This window comes from Rana temporaria, chromosome 12 (genome assembly GCF_905171775.1).
Source record: "Rana temporaria chromosome 12, aRanTem1.1, whole genome shotgun sequence".
Lineage (NCBI taxonomy): Eukaryota > Metazoa > Chordata > Amphibia > Anura > Ranidae > Rana > Rana temporaria.
Genome location: NC_053500.1, coordinates 142,929,523 through 142,952,781, shown reverse-complemented (window position 1 = coordinate 142,952,781; position 23,259 = coordinate 142,929,523). Strand labels below are relative to the sequence as shown.

The following is a 23,259-nucleotide window of genomic DNA, read 5'->3' as shown; positions in this document are numbered from 1 at the left end:
CTAAATGGTGCAACCGCGGGTCCCAATGGAACAGTGGCTCAGTCCGGATACGGACCGCGGTCCACCATTAAAGCGGTCCTCCACCCTAAAGTGGAGTCCCGCTGATCGGAACCCTCCCCCCCTCCGGTGTCACATTTGACACCTTTCAGGGGGGAGGGGGGTGCAGACACCTGTCTAAAGACAGGTATTTGCACCCACTTCCGGCCACACGATACGGGCGAAAGACGGGCATTCCGTCACATCCCGTCTGTCGCCCGTTGTGTGCTGGGAACACTCGGCTCCCAGCACACAGCGTGTGAGCCAATCGGCGGGCGCAGCGCGACTCGCGCATGCGCCGTAGGGAACCGGGCAGTGAAGCCGCAGTGCTTCACTTCCTGGTTCCCTCAGCGTGGATGGCGGGGGGAGCAGCAGAGTGACGAGCGATCGCTCGTGCTCTGCTGCGATCGGCGCTGGACTCCAGGACAGGTAAGTGTCCTAATATTAAAAGTCAGCAGCTGCAGTATTTGTAGCTGCTGACTTTTAATATTTTGTTCCCATGGCACATCCGCTTTAAGTGATGCTGCAAGAGAGTGTCACTTGAGTCTGTTGAAGCTGATGACATCACATCCAAGATGGCGGCACCCAGCAGCAGTCTCAGGGCTTTTTAATGTCTACACAAGGGAGGCTTTTACAGGTATATAATACATGAATAAAATACATATAATATTATGGGAAGATTGTGGTTAAAATGAATGGTGACAGGGTCTCTTTAAAGGTGGAGTTGTCCTTTAAATCACAGGTCTGTCCTTTCAAGCCGGCTGCATGGAATAATTTTTTATTAAATTTAATTACAGGTAAGAAGAATTCCCGCAGCATGTTGCTCCCTCTACTGCGTAAATACCCGGACCGAGTGCGCGTGTCCCTCTTCCATACGCCAAACTTACGTGGCCTCCTGCGAGCGCTGACACCGGAGAGGTTTAACGAGACCATCGGCCTGCAGCACATGAAGGTCTATCTGTTTGATGACAACGTCATCCTTAGTGGGTAAGAGCACCAGAGACACAACAAAAGGAACACACTCTAAATTCAGGCATTGTCATTGGTCGGACCGGTAGGTAGGCGGAGACTAGAGGTCCATCACCTATCAGGACTTCTTCCATCAGACAGTACTTGAAGATGACGTTTTATATTTTGGGTCACGTCTTCTCACAAGGGATTCTGTAAAAGAAGACGCAGTGTACTTACCTTTCCGGCAGCCTGGGTGGTTGATAAGCCGCCACGTTTCTGCTCACGCTTTCCACACTTCTTAGCGTTTTGAATACCTGCTTCCCCGTCACATGCTATATAGTTCCTCCCAGCAGCTCAGATGTACTACAGGGCAAGAAGGAACCACCATGGGTGATGGGGGAGCAGGTACACTATATTGTCAAAAGTATTGGGACGCCTGCCTTTACACGCACATGAACTTTAATGGTGTCTTAGTCCGTAGGGTTCAATATTGAGTTGGCCCCGCCCTTTGCCGCTATAACAGCTTCAACTCTTCTGGGAAGGCTGTCCACAAGGTTTAGGAGGGTGTCTATGGGAATGTTTCTTAACCCCAGTCCTCAAGGCGCCCCTGCAGGTCATGGCTCGCAGTCTCTGCTCTAATTCATCCCAGAGATGTGCCATCGGGTTAAGGTTAGGACTCTGTGCAGGCCAGCCAAATTCCTCCACCCCAAACTCCCTCATCCATGTCTTTATGAACCTTGCTTTGTGCACTGGTCCAAATCATTTGGTGGAGGGGGGATTATGGTGGGGGGTTGTTTTTCAGGGGTTGGGCTTGGCTCCTTGGTTCCAGTGAAGGGAACTCTTAAAGGGGTTGTATTAAGGTGAAAAAACACCTTACAGTGTCGTCGTCCCCCCCCGTTTTGACTTACCTAAGCCCTGAATTTCCGTGGGTACGTCCCCACCATCCTTTTCCCAGCTTTGATTGGATAGATTGATGGCAGCACAGCCATTGGCTCCCGCTGCTGTCAATCAAATCCAATGACGAGGGCGCCGGTTGGGGGGATTTGCCAAGTCATACACTTCTTTCTCATAACGACGTGGAAGAGCTCACAGTCTCCTAGACTGCACAGCGCAGGAGAAAAGCTGCAAGTAACCTGCCACTGCGCCCCTCTAAATTTTGTGCCTGGGGCAACCGTCCCACTGGCCCCCCCCACGCTACGCCACTGAGCGGAAGTTCAATTTTTGGGTGTAACTCCGCTTTAACAAGCATCTAATCAACCCGATCTTGGTTTGATCAGATGCTGTGGAAGGCAGAGGAGAGATCTGGGGTCTAATAGTCCCCAGATGTCTCAGAAAAGAGTACCTGTCACTGTCCGTGCAATTACAAGGGATGCTGGTCAGTTAGGCCCCTTTCACACTGAGGCGCTTCTAAACTGCCAGTAAAACATTGAGCGCTTTTGAAGAGCTTTTCAGGCGCTTTTGAAGAGCTTTCCATTAATTTCAATGGAGAGGGGCGTTCTTTCACCACGGCACGGCTGGGCACATCCACATACATGTACGTGGCTCTTTAAGCCCAGCCGTGGGGTCGTGCACGCGTCCCGGTCCGAAGCTCCGTGACTGTGGCCGTGGCACTCACGGACCCGATCGCCGCTGGAGTCCCGCGGTCGGTCCCCGGAGCTGAAGAACGGGGGGAGCTGTGTGTAAACACAGCTTCCCCGTTCTTCACTGTGGTGGCGTCATCGATCGTGTGATCCCTTTTATAGGGAATCACAATCGATGACGTCACACCTACAGCCACACCCCCCTACAGTTGTAAACACAGATGAGGTCACACTTAACCCCTACAGCACCCCCTTGTGGTTAACTCCCAAACTGCAACTGTCATTTTTACAGTAAACAATGCATTTTAAATGCATTTTTTGCTGTGAAAATGACAATAGTCTCAAACATGTTTCAAAATTGTCCGATGTGTCCGCCATAATGTCACAGTCACGAAAAAAGTTGCTGATCGCCGCCATTACTAGTAAAAAAATAATAATTAATAAAAATGCAATAAAACTTACCCCTTTTTTGTAAGCGCTATAAATTTTGTGCAAACCAATCGAGAAACGCTTATTGGGATTTTTTTTACCAAAAATAGGTAGAAGAATACGTATCGGCCTAAACTGAGGAAATAAAAATTATGTTTTATATGTTTTTGGGGGATATTTATTATAGAAAAAAGTAAAAAATATTGATTTTTTTTCCAAATTGTCGCTCTATTTTTGTTTATAGCGCAAAAAATAAAACCGCAGAGGTGATCAAATACCACCAAAAGAAAGCTCTATTTGTGGGGAAAAAAAGGACGCCAATTTTGTTTGGAAGCCACGTCGCACGACCGCGCAATTGTCAGTTAAAGCGACGCAGTGCCGAATCGCAAAAACTGGCCGGGTCCTTTAGCTGCCTAAAGGTCCGGGTCTTAAGTGGTTAATGGAAATAGGTTTTCGATCGCCCTTTTTTGCGTGAAAGCGCCTGAAAAGCGCCTCAGTGTGAAAGGGGCTTTACAGTGCCTGGCTGTGGTGTGTGAATGAAGTCTGGTAATATGGGATTGTCACATCTTATGGCAGACTGGACGGTTCACATACGAAGGTTAGACGTCGGACAATTCGGTATTTCGGATGAAGGTTAAGCTGTTTGCTCGGCATTCAGCTGTTAACCGGTTTACAACCTCACGTGACCCAGAATGCAATGTTCTCCTCCCTCCAACATGTTTTTAATTATCCATTTATAAGACGATAAATTCCATGTAATGAATGGCTTTTAGCGGCAGCCGTAAGATAAACAGATTAGACGTATTCAGCAACACCCTTCTTAACAGTAACAAGTAGAAGCATGCAGGTAATAGGCAGAAGGATCCTTATTATAGAACAGATTGTATTACAAAACTCTTATGTAAACATTTCCCAGCATTGCCCAAAAGTGGACCCAGATTTCCTTCCCCCCCCCTCTCCTTAAAAAAGAATCCATGCCGGCGATCAAGCTGATCCAGTATTTCCAGTATTGCCAAAAACTTATTCCGATCATAGACCTGTCATACTTAGTTTGTGTATTGGTTTTGCAACAGAACAGCCCCGATCCTTCTTTTATCAGCCCCCCCCCCCCACTGGCGCTCCTGGCTCCCCCTTAACCAAGTGTCCCTATAGCAAGCCACCAAGAATTTTTTTTTTTTTTACCATTTAGTTGCCCTTTAACCACTTAAGGACCTTGCCTGTTTTTCAGACTCTGTGTTTACAAGTTTAAAACAGTTTTTTTTTGCTAGAAAATTACTTAGAACCCCCAAACATTTTACAGGAGGAGGAGGAGATCAGACCAGTCTCCCTGCACAAGGAGAGAGAGCAGAGCTGTGGGCAGTGCTGTATTATGGCCTAGGCCGACAAGGCCCAGGCCTAGGGCGGCACTTTGCGGGGGGCGGCAAAAAGGCCTGTCCTCATCCCATCCTGTCCCTCTGTCCTCATCCCATCCTGTCCCTCTGTCCTCATCCCATCCTGTCCCCCTGTCCTCATCCCATCCCTCTGTCCTCATCTCATCCTGTCCCTCTGTCCTCATCCCATCCTGTCCCTCTGCCCTCATCCCATCCTGTCCCCCTGTCCTCATCCCATCCCTCTGTCCTCATCCCATCCTGTCCCTCTGTCCTCATCCCATCCTGTCCCTCTGTCCTCATCCCATCCTGTCCCTCTGTCCTCATCCCACCCTGTCCCTCTGTCCTCATCCCACCCTGTCCCTCTGTCCTCATCCCACCCTGTCCCTCTGTCCTCATCCCATCCTGTCCTCATCCCATCCTGTCCCCCTGTCCTCATCCCACTCTGTCCCTCTGTCCTCATCCCACTCTGTCCCTCTGTCCTCATCCCATCCTGTCCCCCTGTCCTCATCCCATCCTGTCCCCCTGTCCTCATCCCATCCTGTCCCCCTGTCCTCATCCCACTCTGTCCCTCTGTCCTCATCCCACTCTGTCCCTCTGTCCTCATCCCACCCTGTCCTCATCCCACCCTGTCCCCCTATCCTCATCCCACCCTTTCCCCCTATCCTCATCCCACCCTTTCCCCCTATCCTCATCCCACCCTTTCCCCCTATCCTCATCCCACCCTGTCCCTCTGTCCTCATCATCCCACCCTGTCCCTCTGTCCTCATCCCACCCTGTCCCTCTGTCCTCATCCCACCGCATCCCTCTGTCCTCATCCCACCCTGTCCCTATGTCCTCATCCCACCGTGTCCCTCTGTCCTCATCCCACCGTGTCCCTCTGTCCTCATCCCACCGTGTCCCTCTGTCCTCATCCAACTGCGTCCCTCTGTCCTCCTCCCATGAAAATGACAGGGCGGGTCTTAAAAAGGAAGGGGTGTAGCCTTGACAGGAAGGGGTGCGTCATATATAAAGTAGGGGGTGTGCGAGTTTCATCAGGCCTAGGGCAGCACAAAACCTAAATACACCCCTGGCTGTGGGAGGGATTGGGCAGGCTCCAACCACTACAGGCTGCCCTACAAGAGAAGGTGGAGACCAGACCAGTCTCCCTGCACAAGGAGAGAGTGTAGAGCTGTGGGAGGGGCTCAGCAGGCCCCATCCACTACAGCAAACTACAAAAGGGGTCTGAGACCAGACCAGTCACCCTGCACAAGGAGAGAGTGTAGAGCTGTGGGAGGGGCCCGGCAGGCTCCAACCACTACAGACTGCCCTACAGGAGGAGGTGGAGACTAGACCAGTCACCCTGCACAAGGAGAGAGAGCAGAGCTGTGGGAGGGGCTCAGCAGGCCCCACCCACTACAGCAAACTACTGGTGGGGGCGGAGACCAAACCAGTCACCCTGCACAAGGAGAGAGTGTAGAGCCGTGGGAGGGCCCCGGCAGGCTCCAACCACTACAGGCTGCCCTACAGGAGGAGGCGGAGACCAGACCAGTCACCCTGCACAAGGAGAGAGTGTAGAGCTGTGGGAGGAGCCCGGCAGGCCCCATCCACTACAGCAAACTACAGGGGGGGGCGGAGACAAGACCAGGCTCCCTGCACAAGGAGAGAGTGTAGAGCTGTGGGAGGAGCCCGGCAGGCCCCATCCACTACAGCAAACTACAGGAGGGGGCGGAGACCAGACCAGTCGCCCTGCACAAGTCTTTATTACAGGAAGTCTCACGTGGGATCACTACACAGGTCTAGAAGAAATGGCCCCCAATGTGGAAAATCACTCCTGGTGACCATTGTAACTGGGACAGAAAGTGAAGGCAAATACAACTTTTTAAAATGAATAGAGGGGAAATCTTCCGGGGGGGGGGGGGGGGGGGGGGGAGGGAGGAGACGACTGACTTCACATGTCCTGGTGTGACCACTGACACTGGAACTGAAAGTGATGGGAAATACAACATTTTGAGTTTTCACCAGAAAAGTAAAAAAAAAGAAAGGGAAATCTTAGAATGGGGATCTCCCTCACCTTGTGAATATTTCCTCTCACTTCCTGTTGTGTCTACAGGACAAGGAAGTGAAGGGAAATCTCTCTCAGCAGCTAGGTGGTCTGAGGTAAAGGTCAGCCTAATTGTTTTCCTTTCAATGCAAATGTTACCCTGAGAAGTGATCTGTCATCTCAAGGAAAAGATTTTACTATTTGAATTTCTGTCTTCCTTGTTACGTGTTTATACCGCAATAGAGCGCCGCTTTACTGTACCTTTCTGCATTCTTCCCAGCAGAGGCTGACGTGCAATTACACGTCTTCCAAACAAACACACATTGCATATTTGTTTTTACTGTAAATTTCATCACTTTTCTGATAGTACATTGGATACAGTGGCAGGAAAAAGTATGTGAACCCTTTGGAATTTACTGGTGATCTGTTCCTTACCTAAAGCCGCCCTTAGATGGCGCGATTTCGGTTGCAGGAAAGAAAAACGATTGATTTCCCCAACAACATCCTGATCGCTATAAAAATGCCAATGGTCCCAAAATGTGTCTGAAGTGTCTGCCATAATGTCGCAGTACCGAAAAAAAATCGCTGATCGCCGCCATTACTAGTAAAAAAAATTATTGATAAAAATGCCATAAAAATACCCCCTATTTTGTAAATGCTATAACTTTTGCGCAAACCAATCAATTATTGCGATTTTTTTTTACCGAAAAATATGTAGAAGAATATGTATCGGCCGAAACTGAGGGGAAAAAACTTTTTTTTTATATATTTTTGGGGGAATTTATTATAGCAAAAAGTAAAAAATATAATGGCCCAGATTCAGGTACATCCGCGCAATATTTGCGTGGGCAAAGGGCAACGATTTTTGCTCTGCGCCCACGCAAATATTTCGATTTGCCCGCGATTCACGGAGCAGTAGCTCCGTAAATTGCGCGGGCGCTATGCTAATTTGCCCTGCGTAAGGGCGCCTAATGTAAATGATCCCGCCGGGGGCGGGAATCATTTAAATTGGGCGCGCTCCCGCGCCGAGCGAACAGCGCATGCTCCGTCGGGAAACTTTCCCGACGTGCATTGCGGCAAATGACGTCGCAAGGACGTCATTTGCTTCTAAGTGAACGTGAATGGCGTCCAGCGCCATTCACGAATCACTTACGTAAACGACGTGAAATTCAAATTTCACGAGCGGGAAGGGTGGCTATACTTTAGCATTGGCTGCCCCTACTATTAGAAGGGGCAGCCTTACGCTAAAGTCGCCGTACGGAAACTCCGTACCTTGCGTGCGCAGGGCCCGCGCAACTTTTGTGAATCGGTGGTAGTATGCAATTTGCATACTATACGCCGATCACAATGGCCGCGCCCCCTAGCGGCCAACACAAGAATGCAGCCTGAGATATGAAGGCATAAGGAGGCTTATGTCTGTCATATCCTAGGCTGCAGTCCGCGTAGCGATGTTCCTGAATCAGGGGCATTCGCTACGCGGGAGCAAAACAGCTATTGCGCCGCGCAACCATAGCGCGGGCGCAATAGCTTCTTGAATCTGGGCCAATGTTTTTTCAAAATTGTCGCTCTATTTTTGTTTATAGCGCAAAAAATAAAAACCGCAGAGGTGATCAAATACCACCAAAAGAAATTTCTATTTGTGGGGAAAAAAACGACGCCAATTTTGTTTGGGAGCCACGTTGCACGACCGCGCAATTGTCAGTTAAAGTGACGCAGTGCCGAATCGCAAAAACTGTCCGGGTCCTTTAGCTGCCTAAAGGTCCGGGTCTTAAGTGGTTAAATTTACTGCAGAAAACCAACTAATTCCAAGGGTTTCACATACTTTTTCTTGCCACTGTAGTTTTCCTACTCGCTATTTTTGTATGTTGTACTGTTTGCTGTCTCTACGGGTAACGCATCCGCCTTATTGGTCATTTTTGGTTCTTCTCCTCCCAGAGCGAACCTCAGCGACTCGTATTTCACCAACCGCCAAGACCGCTACTTCCTCCTGCAGGGCTGCACTCAGCTGGCCGACTTCTTTAGTGAACTGGTAGAGGCGGTCGGAGACGTGTCTCTGCAGCTACAGCCGGATGATACCATGGAGGTAGAAGAAGGCATGGAGCACCCTTATCAAGGTGGGACGTCCCTCACTCTGCCCCTCCCCCTGTAAACTAGTCTCCTATAGATGGCAGTGGTGAAAGTGGTTCTGAAGTCCAAGGGCTGGATTCAGAAAGATCCGCTGATCTTTCTGCTGGCGTAACGTATCTCAGATACGTTACGGCGCCGTAAATTAGGGCGCAAGTTCCGTATTCAGAAAGAACTTGCGCCATAAGTTACGGCGGCGTAACGTATGTGGGCCGGCGTAAGCCCGCCTAATTCAAATGGGGATGAGGTGGGCGTGTTTTATTTAAATTATTGTTGACCCCGCGTATTTTACGTTCTTTACGAACGGCGCATGCGTATCTTGCTTTCTGAATACAGAAAGAAGATACGCCGGCGCAGCTTTGAATTTACACGGCGTATCTATAGATACGCCTGCGTAAATCATTGCTGAATCTAGCCCCAAGTTTTTTTTATTTATTTATTTTTTATAAAAAAAAATCGATTTACGATTCGAATCAAGTTTATTTATTTTTTTGATGGACACCGCGCCGTTCCTGAGGAGCTGCGGGCAGGAGTTTTTAGGCGAGGCCATGGCAGCTCCTCGGGAACGGCGCGGTGTCAGCGCCGGTCCTGGGTAAAAAAAAATCGAATTTGTCAAAATCTGAATCTATTTGACCTACCAACTCGATTTTTTTAATCAAATTGATTTTTTTTTGCACAGCCCTATTCCCCCCACTGATACTAATGATGGGGCACTATGCCTCCCGCTGATACCAATGATGAGGCATTATTCCTTCCAATGACATCAATTATGGGGCACTATTCCTCATACTGATACCAACAATAGGGAACTATTCTTCCCAGTGACACCAAAGATGGGACACTATTCCTCCCACTGACACCAATGATGGGACACTATTCCTCCCACTGACACCAATGATGGGACACTATTCCTCCCACTGACACCAATGATGGGACACTATTCCTCCCACTGACACCAATGATGGGACACTATTCCTCCCACTGACACCAATGATGGGACAATATTCCTCCCACTGACACCAATGATGCTATTCCTCCCACTGACACCAATGAAGGGACACTATTCCTCCCACTGACACCAATGATGGGGACACTATTCCTCCCACTGACACCAATGATGGGACACTATTCCTCCCACTGACACCAATGATGGGACACTATTCCTCCCACTGACACCAATGATGGGACACTATTCCTCCCACTGACCCCAATGATGGGACACTATTCCTCCCACTGACACCAATGATGGGACACTATTCCTTCCACTGACACCAATGATGGGACACTATTCCTCCCACTGACACCAATGATGGGACACTATTCCTCCCACTGACACCAATGATGGGACAATATTCCTCCCACTGACACCAATGATGCTATTCCTCCCACTGACACCAATGATGGGACACTATTCCTCCCACTGACACCAATGATGGGGACACTATTCCTCCCACTGACACCAATGATGGGACACCATTCCTCCCACTGACCACCAATCCTGAGGACAGGTTTTACTCTGCTGTGACCTGGACATTTTCTACCCCCCACTGGCCACAATAACCCCCCCCCCAGCGGAGGTCTGATGAACTTTGAACTGGCCCTTTATTTGAACAGTTTGGAGACCCCTGCTCTATACCAAAGCGGAGGGGGGGGGGGGGGGATGGTAGTACAGGGGAAATAGCTGGGAGCAATGCAACTGATAACAGTGCAGCACAGGCAGAGAACACGGAACGTTATCAGCGCACAAGATTTCTGGCAGAATCGACATCTATTTATGTATTTTTTGAACCCACAGAACAAATATAACAGAACACACGTGAGCCAATCAGAGGAATCTATTCTCAGGGGGTTACACACAATGCTAGTGTTCTTATGGTAAAATGAAAGTGCTCATCATAAGACCAGGAATCTTCATACATCTGCTCTTCATAGTGTCAGCACACCCCCCGCCAGCCGCTGGCTGACCCCCCCATCCCGACTCAACCCCCCCCCCCCCCCCCGCCCTGTTTTTCTTATTAACAATATCTTGTGGTTTCATCTGTGTCTCACGATGCTGCCTGCCTCCTTTAACATCCTGCCAAATCAAATAGACATGAAAAAAAAGATTTACCCGAGATCACATGCCGGACTGCTGGCGCTGACAGGAAACAAACCCACAAGAAAGTCTCACACTTCAAACACTCCAAAAAAGAAAAAATAATATATATATTTGTATTTATAAGGTCTCAGCATGTTCTGCAGAGCTGTACAGCGAGCAGTAAACACGCCGCCGTGCCGGTACAGGGGAACCTACTGATCATCATCCGAGACAAGTGGGTAATTGGGCCTGTGGGCAGAGAAGGGTGTAAGCGTAGTGATGGCGTGCTGCACAAATAAGACCGCACATACAAAGAGGGGTGTAAGCGTGGCACAAATAAGACCTCGCATACAAAGAGGGGTGTAAGCGTGGCACAAATAAGACCGCACATATAAAGAGGGGTGTAAGCGTGGCACAAATAAGACCTCGCATACAAAGAGGGGTGTAAGCGTGGCACAAATAAGACCGCACATATAAAGAGGGGTGTAAGCGTGGCACAAATAAGACCGCACATACAAAGAGGGGTGTAAGCGTGGCACAAATAAGACCGCACATATAAAGAGGGGTGTAAGCGTGGCACAAATAAGACCTCGCATACAAAGAGGGGTGTAAGCGTGGCACAAATAAGACCGCACATACAAAGAGGGGTGTAAGCGTGGCATAGATAAGACCTCACATACAAAGAGGGGTGTAAGCGTGGCCAGTGGCGTATCTAGGGTATGGCAGCCATGGTAAGTGCCATGGGCGCCATGGGGAGAGGGTGGCAAAAAGCCACCCTCTACATAAAAAAAACCCCACCCGTCTCCCCGTGGCTGCCTCCCACACTAATGTAGCTCCCGGCGCCCCGCCCGCCCTGCTGAAGCGAGGTACCGGCACAGCAATTGCTAATATTTCTCCTGCCTGGGGAGGGGAGTGACAGGTGCACCCAAGACGGCCGAAGACTGGCCAGACCGGATCCACATAGGGTAGTGGCTGCGTTTGATGGGCACAGTGTCTGCACTTGATGGGCACAGTCGCTGCAATTGATGTTTTTTTTTTTTCAGTTTGGTTGCTTCCCCCCCAAAAAAATTCAGCACCGGCCGCCAGTGGTCCCCAGTGTCCCTCTCTGTCCCCACTGTGTCCCTGGTTATCTGAAAGATGGGATTCAAATGTTTTGACAATGGCGCAGTTTCAGTGCTTGCCATAGGCGCCATTTTCACTAGATATGCCTCTGAGCGTGGCACAAATAAGATCGCACATACAAAGAGGGGTGTAAGCGTGGCACAAATAAGACCGCACATACAAAGAGGGGTGTAAGCGTGGCACAAATAAGATCGCACATACAAAGAGGGGTGTAAGCGTGGCACAAATAAGACCACACATACAAAGAGGGGTGTAAAGTGTGGCACAAATAAGACCATACATACAAAGAGGGGTGTAAAGTGTGGCACAAATAAGACCACACATACAAAGAGTGGTGTAAGCGTGGCACAAATAAGACCACACATACAAAGAGGGGTGTAAAGTGTGGCACAAATAAGACCACACATACAAAGAGGGGTGTAAGCGTGGCACAAATAAGACCACACATACAAAGAGGGGTGTAAGCGTGGCACAAATGAGACCACTCATACCAAGAGGGGTGTAAGCGTGGCACAAATAAGACTGCACATACAAAGAGGGGTGTAAGCGTGGCATAAATAAGGCCCCACATACAAAGAGGGGTGTAAGCGTGGCACAAATAAGATCGCACATACAAAGAGGGGTGTAAGCGTGGCACAAATAAGACCACACATACAAAGAGGGGTGTAAGCGTGGCACAAATGGGATCTCACATACAAAGAGGGGTGTAAGCGTGGCACAAATAAGATCGCACATACAAAGAGGGGTGTAAGCGTGGCACAAATAAGATCGCACATACAAAGAGGGGTGTAAGAGTGGCACAAATAAGATCGCACATACAAAGAGGGGTGTAAGCGTGGCACAAATGAGACCACACATACAAAGAGGGGTGTAAGCGTGGCACAAATCAGATCGCACATACAGAGAGGGGTGTAAGTGTGGCACAAACAAGATCGCACATACAAAGAGGGGTGTAAGCGTGGCACAAATGAGACCACACATACAAAGAAGGGTGTAAGTGTGGCACAAATATGATCGCACATACAAAGAGGGGTGTAAACGTGGCACAAATGAGACCACACATTCAAAGAGGGGTGTAAGCGTGGCACAGATAAGACCACACATACAAAGAGGGGTGTAAGCGTGGCACAAATAAGATCGCACATACAAAGAGTGGTGTAAGCGTGGCACAAATAAGATCGATTCGCACATACAAAGAGGGGTGTAAGCGCTGTGATGCCGTGCTTGTGATGTAGGGCAGCACAGTAGATTAGCGGTTGGCACTTCTGCCTGGCATCCCTTGGGTTCCGTAGTTCACATCCTGGTCAGGACACGATTTGTATAGATTTTTGCATGTTCTCCCTGTGTGTGGGTTTCCTCCTACTCTCTAGACACGCTTGGTAAGGTAATTGGCCGTAGTAGGTGTATGGATGTCTGATCGGGGCCTTTAGATTGTAAGCTCCTTGGGGGCATTGTGCATTTTTTTTTTTTTCACTTCTATGCACTCCAATGTAAATTTTTTCATGCAGCTGCTGACTACTGTTTTTATCCTTCTGAGGAAACTATTTTTTAAATGAGAATAAAACTGATTTATGTATATTTTTTCGTGTTTTGTTTTCTGAGGTATTTTTAGCACATTAAATTTCCCACTTTCACGGTCCCTTTGTTTGTTAGGGACACATGTGGGTTATGAAATGCGTTGATTGATCCAATATTGGGCATAGTGCCATATTTTTCTATTGACCCCACACCTTTACTATATATTTATTTTAGTATATTAGAAGAAATAACATCCTCCTTTGTTTTCTCCTATAGGGAACAAGAAGAAGTATTGTGAAGCCGCCAGAGAGCGGGTAATGGACGTGATAGAGACCGCCAGGCGCAAACAATGTGAGCTACACAGCGCCAGCTTTCAGAGCGGGCAGCCTGCCCCAGATTTGGACCCTCCGGATACCTGGGTCTACCCGCTGGTGCAGATGAAACCGTTTGGTATCCAGATAGACGAGCTGGTTACAGAAACATTACTGACAGAGGCCGAGAGAGGAGACCGGCTGCATCTGACCACTGGATATTTTAACCTGACACAGGGGTACATGGACCTGGTATTGGGCACCCGGGCTGACTATAACATTCTGCTCGCCTCCCCCCAAGTCAACGGCTTTTACGGGGCCCGGGGCATCGCAGGGGCCATACCATCTGCCTACGTGCACATAGAACATCAGTTTTACAACGAACTCTGTAGGAAAAGACAGCACCATCGGGTCCAGCTGCGGGAATACTTTAGAGACCAATGGACTTTTCATGCTAAAGGTAAGAACATTGGGCCGAGAATCTCTGGGCTCCCATTAATAAATAGGGACGGCTCAGCTTGCCTCCGAGGCACCTGGGGGTTTAGAGGCACCAGGAAGCAGCAGCTTGGGGTACTGAAAAAATAGGAAAAACCAACAGGCTCCCCCCCCTTCATCAGGGCTCATGGAAATGAGTTCAAAATTATACTGGACAACAGTTTTTAAACCAAACACTTAATCCCATAATAATCCACAGTTTCCAGTCTGAACGTACTGCCAGCACTCCACCTTCAGTCTACCCTGAGGCCCATCCCTCCACCTTCCGTCTACCCTGGGGCCCATCCCTCCACCTTCCGTCTACCCTGGGGCCCATCTCTCCACCTTCCGTCTACCCTGAGGCCCATCCCTCCACCTTCAGTCTATCCTGAGGCCCATCCCTCCACCTTCAGTCTATCCTGAGGCCCATCCCTCCACCTTCAATCTACCCTGAGGCCCATCCCTCCACCTTCAGTGTAACCTGAGGCCCATCCCTCCACCTTCAGTCTATCCTGAGGCCCATCCCTCCACCTTCAGTGTAACCTGAGGCCCATCCCTCCACCTTCAGTCTATCCTGAGGCCCATCCCTCCACCGTCAGTCTAGCCATGGGTCCACCCCTATACCTTCAGTCTAGCCTGGGGCCCATCCCTCCACCTTCAGTCTAGTCTGAGGCCAATCCCTCCACCTTCAGTCTAGTCTGAGGCCAATCCCTCCACCTTCAGTCTAGTCTGAGGCCCATCCCTCCACCTTCAGTCTATCCTGAGGCCCATCCCTCCACCTTCAGTCTACCCTGAGGCCCATCCCTCCACCTTCAGTCTACCCTGAGGCCCATCCCTCCACCTTCAGTCTACCCTGAGGCCCATCCCTCCACCTTCAGTCTACCCTGAGGCCTATCCCTCCACCTTCAGTCTATCCTGAGGCCCATCCCTCCACCTTCAGTCTATCCTGAGGCCCATCCCTCCACCTTCAGTCTATCCTGAGGCCCATCCCTCCACCTTCCGTCTATCCTGAGGCCCATCCCTCCACCTTCCGTCTACCCTGGGGCCCATCCCTCCACCTTCAGTCTAGCCATGGGTCCACCCCTCCACCTTCAGTCTACCCTGAGGCCCATCCCTCCACCGTCAGTCAGTCTAGCCTGGGGCCCATCCCTCCACCTTCAGTCTATCCTGAGGTCCATCCCTCCACCTTCAGTCTATCCTGAATATAAGCCGAGGCACCTAATTTTACCACAAAAAGATGGGAAAACGTATTGACTCAAGTATAAGCCTAAGGTGTCCATGTGCATGCCTCACTGTGTCCATGCCTCACTGTGCCCATGACTCGCTGTGTCTATGTGTATGCCTCACTGTGCCCATGCCTCACTGTGTCCATGTGCATGCCTCACTGTGTCCATGCCTCACTGTGCCCATGCCTCACTGTGTCCATGTGCATGCCTCACTGTATCCATAACTAGACTGACGTTTAACATGGGAGTCTATGGAAGGGGTGCCCGGCTTTGAAAAATCAGTGCTCCCCAGTCGTAGGTCCCCCAGACAACAAACTTTGCACACTTGTAATGGAGAAATGGGGCTACATGTGTGCTAAGATCTGGGTGCAGGGGACCTATGACCGGCCGGTACCGGGTCCCCAAAGTTACCAGAGAAATGCCCGTTTAACATGGGAGTCTATGGAAGGGGTGCCCAGGTTTGAAAAATCAGTGCTCTCCGGGCCGTAGGTCCCCCGGACAACCATCTTTGCACGCTTGTAGAGGAAGAGTGAGGCTACATGTGTGCAAAGTTTGGGGGCCCAGGGGACCTACGGCCGGCCGGTAACGGGTCTCCAAATTCCGGGAGATCAGGCGCAAAAAGGTGACTCGAGTATAAGCCGAGGGGGGCATTTTCAGCACACAAAAATGTCTGAAAATCTCGGCTTATACTCGAGTATATACGGTATATTGCCAGATATGTATAAACAAACAGGAATTGCAGATAGAGAACTGCTAAATAATCCCCATTGACAGGATCACCAGGTTGACTATAAGGCTTCTTTCACACTGGGGCGGGTGTCGGGGGTGTTAGCGGTAAAGCTCCGCTAGTTTTACTGGCGCTTTACCATTGTTTTAGCTGCACTTTTTTGCTCGCTAGTGGGAGTGCTTTTAACCCCCGCTAGCGGCTGAAGAAAGGGTTAAAAGCGCTGCCCATTCATTTCAATGGACAGGGCGTTTTGGGAGCGGTGTATACACCCCCCCCCCCCCCCCCCCAAAGATGCTGCTTGCAGGACTTTTTTTTTTTTCCCCCGTCCCGCAAGCGCACTGCTCCAGTGTGAAAGCACTCCGGGGGTTTCACACTGTTGAGGCATAAAAGGCGCTTTTCAGGCGCTATTTTTAAAGCAAAAACGCCTGAAAAGCACCTCAGTGTAAAAGGGGTCTAAAGAGGGGGGGGGGGAGCCTGGAAAAGAAAAGGAATGCAGCCACCACATCTGGTAAGCTGCCATGTAGGATTTTTTTTTTTGGGGCGTGGATATGCTGTAATGTATATGTACTGGAAGCTCCACCAATGAACTTTTAGGCCCAGATTCACAAACGAGATACGACGGCGTATCTCCAGATACGCCGTCGTATCTCTGAGTTGCGCCGTCATATCTATGTGCCTGATTCATAGAATCAGTTACGCATAGATTTGTATTAGATCCGACCGGTGTAAGTCTCTTACGCCGCCGGATTGTAACTGCATATTTACGCTGGCCGCTAGGGGCGTGTACGCTGATTTACGAGTCGAAATATGTAAATCAGCTAGATACGCGAATTCACGAACGTACGCCTGGCCGACGCAGTAAAGTTACGACGTTTACGTTAGGCTTTTCCCGGTGTAAAGTTACCCCTGCTATATGAGGCGTAAGTGCGGCGTACCAATGTTAAGTATGGCCGTCGTTCCCGCGTAAAAATTTGAAAATTTTACGTCGTTTGCGTAACTCGTCCGTGAATGGGGCTGGACGTAATTTACATTCACGTCAAAACCGATACGTCCTTGCGGCGTATTAGAAGCAATGCACACTCGGAGATTTCCACGGACGGCGCATGCGCCGTTCGTGAAAAACGTCAATCACGTCGGGTCACATAACATTAACATAAAACACGCCCCCCCTGTCCCACATTTGAATTAGGTGCGCTTACGCCGGCCGATTTGCGCTACGCCGCCGCAACTTACGGAGCAAATGCTTTGAGAATACAGCACTTGCCCGTCTAAGTTGCGGAGGCGTAACGTAAATCGGATACGTTACGCGGATGTACGAGAATCTGGCCCTTAATCTCTTGCGGTCTTGTTTTGTAGCGTTTTCAGAAGGTGCGGTGACGAGTTTCTCTCTCTCTGCCCAGGTTTCCTTTTCCCGCTTATAGCACAGCGGAGATCCAGCTGGCGGTTCCCTAGCTCAGGTTGCAGTAAATAAATTGCCAATTCCTGGACGCGTTTGGGGCCGCAGCCTCCTTTTTTTTTTTTGCTTCAACTTTTAAAGGAAGTCTCATAATAAGGAGAATGTAAATGTGGCCCAGATAAGACGAGGCCCGCGGTTCAGATGACGGGGCCGGGGCAGGAAGAGAGAAGAGAGTGTGTGAAAAGCTCTTTTGTTCCTCTTCTGCTTTCTCTGTTACAAAGAACTGGAGCTCAGGTGTCTCGAAATTTTTTGGTGAAACTGGCTGAACCTGACAGTCGAGTGACTGTAAATCCTGCCGTACACCCTGCCAGGAAACCGCAGCAAAGTGCAGGCCTGTGTGTGTGTGCAGGCAGGTGACGTGCGCCGTACATTTTCTTTTTTCATTTCTGTTTTGCTTGTTGCGATGTGATCTCTCTCACAATGAGATTTATTACGTGAAAGGAAAGGACCGGTTTCTCTTTGCTTATTCTGTGGCTTATGTGTTTTTTTCTTTTTTTTTCTTTGTCACCCTCCACAGGTCTGTGGCTGTATCCAGCAGGTAAAAGCATGCCGTGCCTCACTCTCATTGGCTCTCCAAATTTCGGGTACAGGTCGGTCCACCGGGACTTGGAGACGCAGATCGCGCTGGTGACCGAGAACCAGGACCTGCAGCGGCAGCTCCATCAGGTGACTTCCTCGGGGGGAGAACAGAGGGAGTGCGAATGCTAATAAATACAGTTTTCTGGAAAAAGTTGCATTAACCACTTAAAGGGGTTGTAAAGGTAAATGTTTTTTCACCTTAAAGTGGAGGTTCCATAAAAAAAAACTATTTTGCTTTAAACTGTAGCTTACGACTAAAAAAGAAAAAAAAAAAAGAACATTTTTTTTACTCATCTGGAAATTCCTGTTGCTATGCGGTCCCACGAAATCTGCCTTTGGATCCACCTAGGATTCTGACATCATCTCCCTCTAATGCTCCTGGGAAATGTGTGTCATCATTTCCCAGGATGCAGTGCGCTGTCCAATTATCACTCCCCATCCAAGACTTCCAGGAAGTAAGTGCCTGTAGGCTTCACAATGCCCACAAGCAAAATGACAACGGTGTGGACATAGTTTTATAAACTATCTTTTTTGAATATCTCTGCGGATCGGCGGCGGATTGTAAAATAGTAAGTCACCAGATTTATATTATGAAAACGCAGAATGAAAGGACATACATTTAAAAAATGCTAATTGTGGTTGGAACTCCAATTTAATGCATCTTATGCATTAAGGTGAAAAAACATCCGATGGTACCGCCCCCCCCCCCCCCAGCCCCCGTTTTACTTACCTGACCCTTCGAAAGTCCCGGGCGCATCCATGTGATCTTCTTCGGTTCCCAGCCTGGCCGTTGATTGGCTAGGCTGGGCGGATTGATAGCAGCGCAGCCATTGGCTGGCGCTGCTGTCAATCATAGCGGATGACGCGGCGGGGCAGAGTGATACAGTAGGCGGCTATGCCCGCCGCTGTATCACGGGAGCGCGCTCGCAAAAGCTTTCCACCATGCGAGCTCACTCGGATGAAGGTGGAAAGCTTTTGCGAGGGGGATCAGAGACAGCCGCTGAGGGACCCCAGAAGACCGGATTGGGGTCACTCTGTGCAAAACGAGCTGCACAGTGGAGGTAAGTATAACCATGTTTGTTATTTAAAAAAATTAGCGGGTTCAAGTGGTGGTAAGGCGAGTCCTCGATGGTTCCCGGTGTGGACAGGGACTGCAATAAAAACCCGATGGAGGTTCTCCAGAACGTCCTTCACCTCATTAAACGAGCATGTAGGATGTTTTACCACCAGAGCTCATGTAATGCATGTATTACCCCCCCCCCCCCTTTGTATACGTAGGTGGCCCCCAGTCGTAGGCCCTTGGCAGTATGTATTATCCCCCCCTTTGTATACGTAGGTGGCCCCCCGTCGTAGGCCCTTCGCAGTATGTATTACCCCCCCTTTGTATACGTAGGTGGCCCCCTGTCGTAGGCCCTTCGCAGTATGTATTACCCCCCCCTTTGTATACGTAGATGGCCCCCCGTCGTAGGCCCTTCGCAGTATGTATTACCCCCCCCTTTGTATACGTAGGTGGCCCCCCGTCGCAGTATGTATTACCCCCCTTTGTATACGTAGGTGGCCCCCCGTCGTAGGCCCTTCGCAGTATGTATTACCCCTCCCCCTTTGTATACGTAGGTGGCCCCCCGTCGTAGGCCCTTCGCAGTATGTATTACCCCCCTTTGTATACGTAGGTGGCCCTCCGTCGTAGGCCCTTCGCAGTATGTATTACCCCCCCTTTGTATACGTAGGTGGCCCTCCGTCGTAGGCCCTTCGCAGTATGTATTACCCCCCCTTTGTATACGTAGGTGGCCCCCCGTCGTAGGCCCTTCGCAGTATGTATTACCCCCCCTTTGTATACGTAGGTGGCCCCCCGTCGTAGGCCCTTCGCAGTATGTATCCCCCCCCCCTTTGTATACGTAGGTGGCCCCCCGTCGTAGGCCCTTCGCAGTATGTATTACCCCTCCCCCTTTGTATACGTAGGTGGCCCCCCGTCGTAGGCCCTTCGCAGTATGTATTACCCCCCCCCTTTGTATACGTAGGTGGCCCCCCGTCGTAGGCCCTTCGCAGTATGTATTACCCCCCCTTTGTATCCGTAGGTGGCCGCCCGTCGTAGGCCCTTCGCAGTATGTATTACCCCCCCCTTTGTATACGTAGGTGGCCCTCCGTCGTAGGCCCTTCGCAGTATGTATTACCCCCCCCTTTGTATACATAGGTGGCCCCCCGTCGTAGGCCCTTCGCAGTATGTATTACCCCCCCTTTGTATACGTAGGTGGCCCCCTGTCGTAGGCCCTTCGCAGTATGTATTACCCCCCCCTTTGTATACGTAGATGGCCCCCCGTCGTAGGCCCTTCGCAGTATGTATTACCCCCCCTTTGTATACGTAGATGGCCCCCCGTCGTAGGCCCTTCGCAGTATGTATTACCCCCCCCTTTGTATACGTAGGTGGCCCCCCGTCGCAGTATGTATTACCCCCCCTTTGTATACGTAGGTGGCCCCCCGTCATAGGCCCTTCGCAGTATGTATTACCCCCCTTTGTATACGTAGGTGGCCCCCCGTCATAGGCCCTTCGCAGTATGTATTACCCCCCTTTGTATACGTAGGTGGCCCCCGCGTCGTAGGTCCTTCGCAGCATGTATTACCCCCCCTTTGTATACGTAGGTGGCCCCCCGTCGTAGGCCCTTCGCAGTATGTATTACCCCCCTTTGTATACGTAGGTGGCCCTCCGTCGTAGGCCCTTCGCAGTATGTATTACCCCCCCTTTGTATACGTAGGTGGCCCTCCGTCGTAGGCCCTTCGCAGTATGTATTACCCCCCCTTTGTATACGTAGGTGGCCCCCCGTCGTAGGCCCTTCGCAGTATGTATTACCCCCCCTTTGTATACGTAGGTGGCCCCCCGTCGTAGGCCCTTCGCAGTATGTATCCCCCCCCCCTTTGTATACGTAGGTGGCCCCCCGTCGTAGGCCCTTCGCAGTATGTATTACCCCTCCCCCTTTGTATACGTAGGTGGCCCCCCGTCGTAGGCCCTTCGCAGTATGTATTACCCCCCCCCTTTGTATACGTAGGTGGCCCCCCGTCGTAGGCCCTTCGCAGTATGTATTACCCCCCCTTTGTATCCGTAGGTGGCCGCCCGTCGTAGGCCCTTCGCAGTATGTATTACCCCCCCCCCCTTTGTATACGTAGGTGGCCCTCCGTCGTAGGCCCTTCGCAGTATGTATTACCCCCCCCCTTTGTATACATAGGTGGCCCCCCGTCGTAGGCCCTTCGCAGTATGTATTACCCCCCCTTTGTATACGTAGGTGGCCCCCCCGTCGTAGGCCCTTCGCAGCATGTATTACCCCCCCTTTGTATACGTAGGTGGCCCCCCCGTCGTAGGCCCTTCGCAGCATGTATTACCCCCCCTTTGTATACGTAGGTGGCCCCCCGTCGTAGGCCCTTCGCAGTATGTATCCCCCCCCCCCCTTTGTATACGTAGGTGGCCCCCCGTCGTAGGCCCTTCGCAGTATGTATTACCCCCCCCCCTTTGTATACATAGGTGGCCCCCCGTCGTAGGCCCTTCGCAGTATGTATTACCCCCCCCTTTGTATACGTAGGTGGCCCCCCGTCGTAGGCCCTTCGCAGTATGTATTACCCCCCCCTTTGTATACGTAGGTGGCCCCCCCCCCCCCCCGTCGTAGGCCCTTCGCAGTATGTATTACCCCCCCCTTTGTATACGCAGGTGGCCCCCCATCGTAGGCCCTTCGCAGTATGTATTACCCCCCCTTTGTATACGTAGGTGGCCCCCCCCGTCGTAGGCCCTTCGCAGTATTTCTGCGGGGGTGTGGGACTACTTTCTATTTAAAGCATTTGAGGTTTTGTCATCCCAGAAGTGTTTTGTAAATGAGAATCCCCCTCGGCGGCTGCCAAGTCGTCGGGCTTCTGCTGTGGTTATCGGTGGCTTGTTAAGTCAACTCGTAGCGCCCTCTGAGCCGCCTATAACTACCCCCCCCCCCCCCCATCCTCCTCCATCACTTCCACTCTGACAGATGGACTTATTTATATCCCTTCTGAGAAAACAGCAGACGCGCCCCGAGGGGAATAGGTGACGGTGATCTGGAGATGTCATGCCAGGAAATACAGACTTTGGGCCATCACAAATATTGCTGCCACAGCAACAGAATTCATTGACTCCATCTGAGCACAGTCCTTCCATCCATGGAGGCCGACCAGCTGGATGAGAGGCTTCTGTGAGCGAACACAGCTTAAAATATACACTGTTGTCAAAAGTATTGGGACGCCGACCTTTACACACACATGAACTTTAATGGCATCCCAGTCTTAGTCCGTAGGGTTCAATATTGAGTTGGCTCTGCCCTTTGCAGCTATAACAGCTTCACCTCTTCTGGGAAGGCTGTCTACAAGGTCTGCCCCCCCCCCCGGATGACACTGCTGCCTTATACACACAATGCCCCAGCTCTCTGCCCCCCTCCTCCTGGATCACACTGCTGCCTTATACACACAATGCTCTGGCTTTCTGCCCCCCTCCTCCTGAATCACACTGCTGCCTTATACACACAATGCCCCAGCTCTCTGCCCCCCTTCCCCTGGATCACACTTCTGCCTTATACACACAGTGCTCTGGCTCTCTGCCCCCCTCCCCCTGGATCACACTGCTGCCTTATACACACAATGCTCTGGCTCCCTTCCCCCCTGCCCATTGATTACACTGCTGCCTTATACACACTATGCCCCAGCTCTCTGCCCCCCTACCCCTGGATCACACTGCTGCCTTATACACACAATGCCCCAGCTCACTGCCCCCTCCTCCTGGATCACTCTGCTGCCTTATACACACAATACTCTGGCTCTCTGCCCCTCTCCCCCTGGATCACACTTCTGCCTTATACACACAATGCTCTGGCTCTCTGCCCCCCTTCCCCTGGATCACACTCCTGCCTTGAGGCGATTTATTTTGCATTTGTAGCGCTATACAAAATACTCAGTACTGCCTTATCTGTGCCCATCAGTGCCGCCTTATCTGTGCCTATTAGTGCCCACCAGTGCAGCCTATCAGTGCCCACCAGTGCAGCCTCATCAGCGCACATCAATGAAGGAGAAAAATTACCTGTTTGCAAAATGTTATAACAAACTATGAAACATGATTTTATTTTATTTTTTTCAAATTTTTCCATGTTTTTTTGTTTGTTTAGCAATAAAATAAACCCCCAGCGGTGATCAAATCCCGCCAAAAGAAAGCTCTATTTGTGTGAAAAAAATGATAAAAATGTCATATGGGTACAGTGT

General features: G+C 50.5%; 1 protein-coding gene across 1 annotated transcript in view; it reads left to right on the top strand.

Annotated features, from left to right (window-relative positions):
* PGS1 (phosphatidylglycerophosphate synthase 1) overlaps positions 1-23,259 on the top strand; it is a 91,741-nt gene that overhangs the window by 50,586 nt on the left and 17,896 nt on the right. The window contains exons 5-8 of the mRNA XM_040331035.1: positions 834-1,023; positions 8,322-8,500; positions 13,504-13,998; positions 17,939-18,087. Of these exons, the coding sequence (XP_040186969.1) occupies positions 834-1,023; positions 8,322-8,500; positions 13,504-13,998; positions 17,939-18,087 (1,013 nt within the window). The remainder of the gene's footprint in view (positions 1-833; positions 1,024-8,321; positions 8,501-13,503; positions 13,999-17,938; positions 18,088-23,259) is intronic.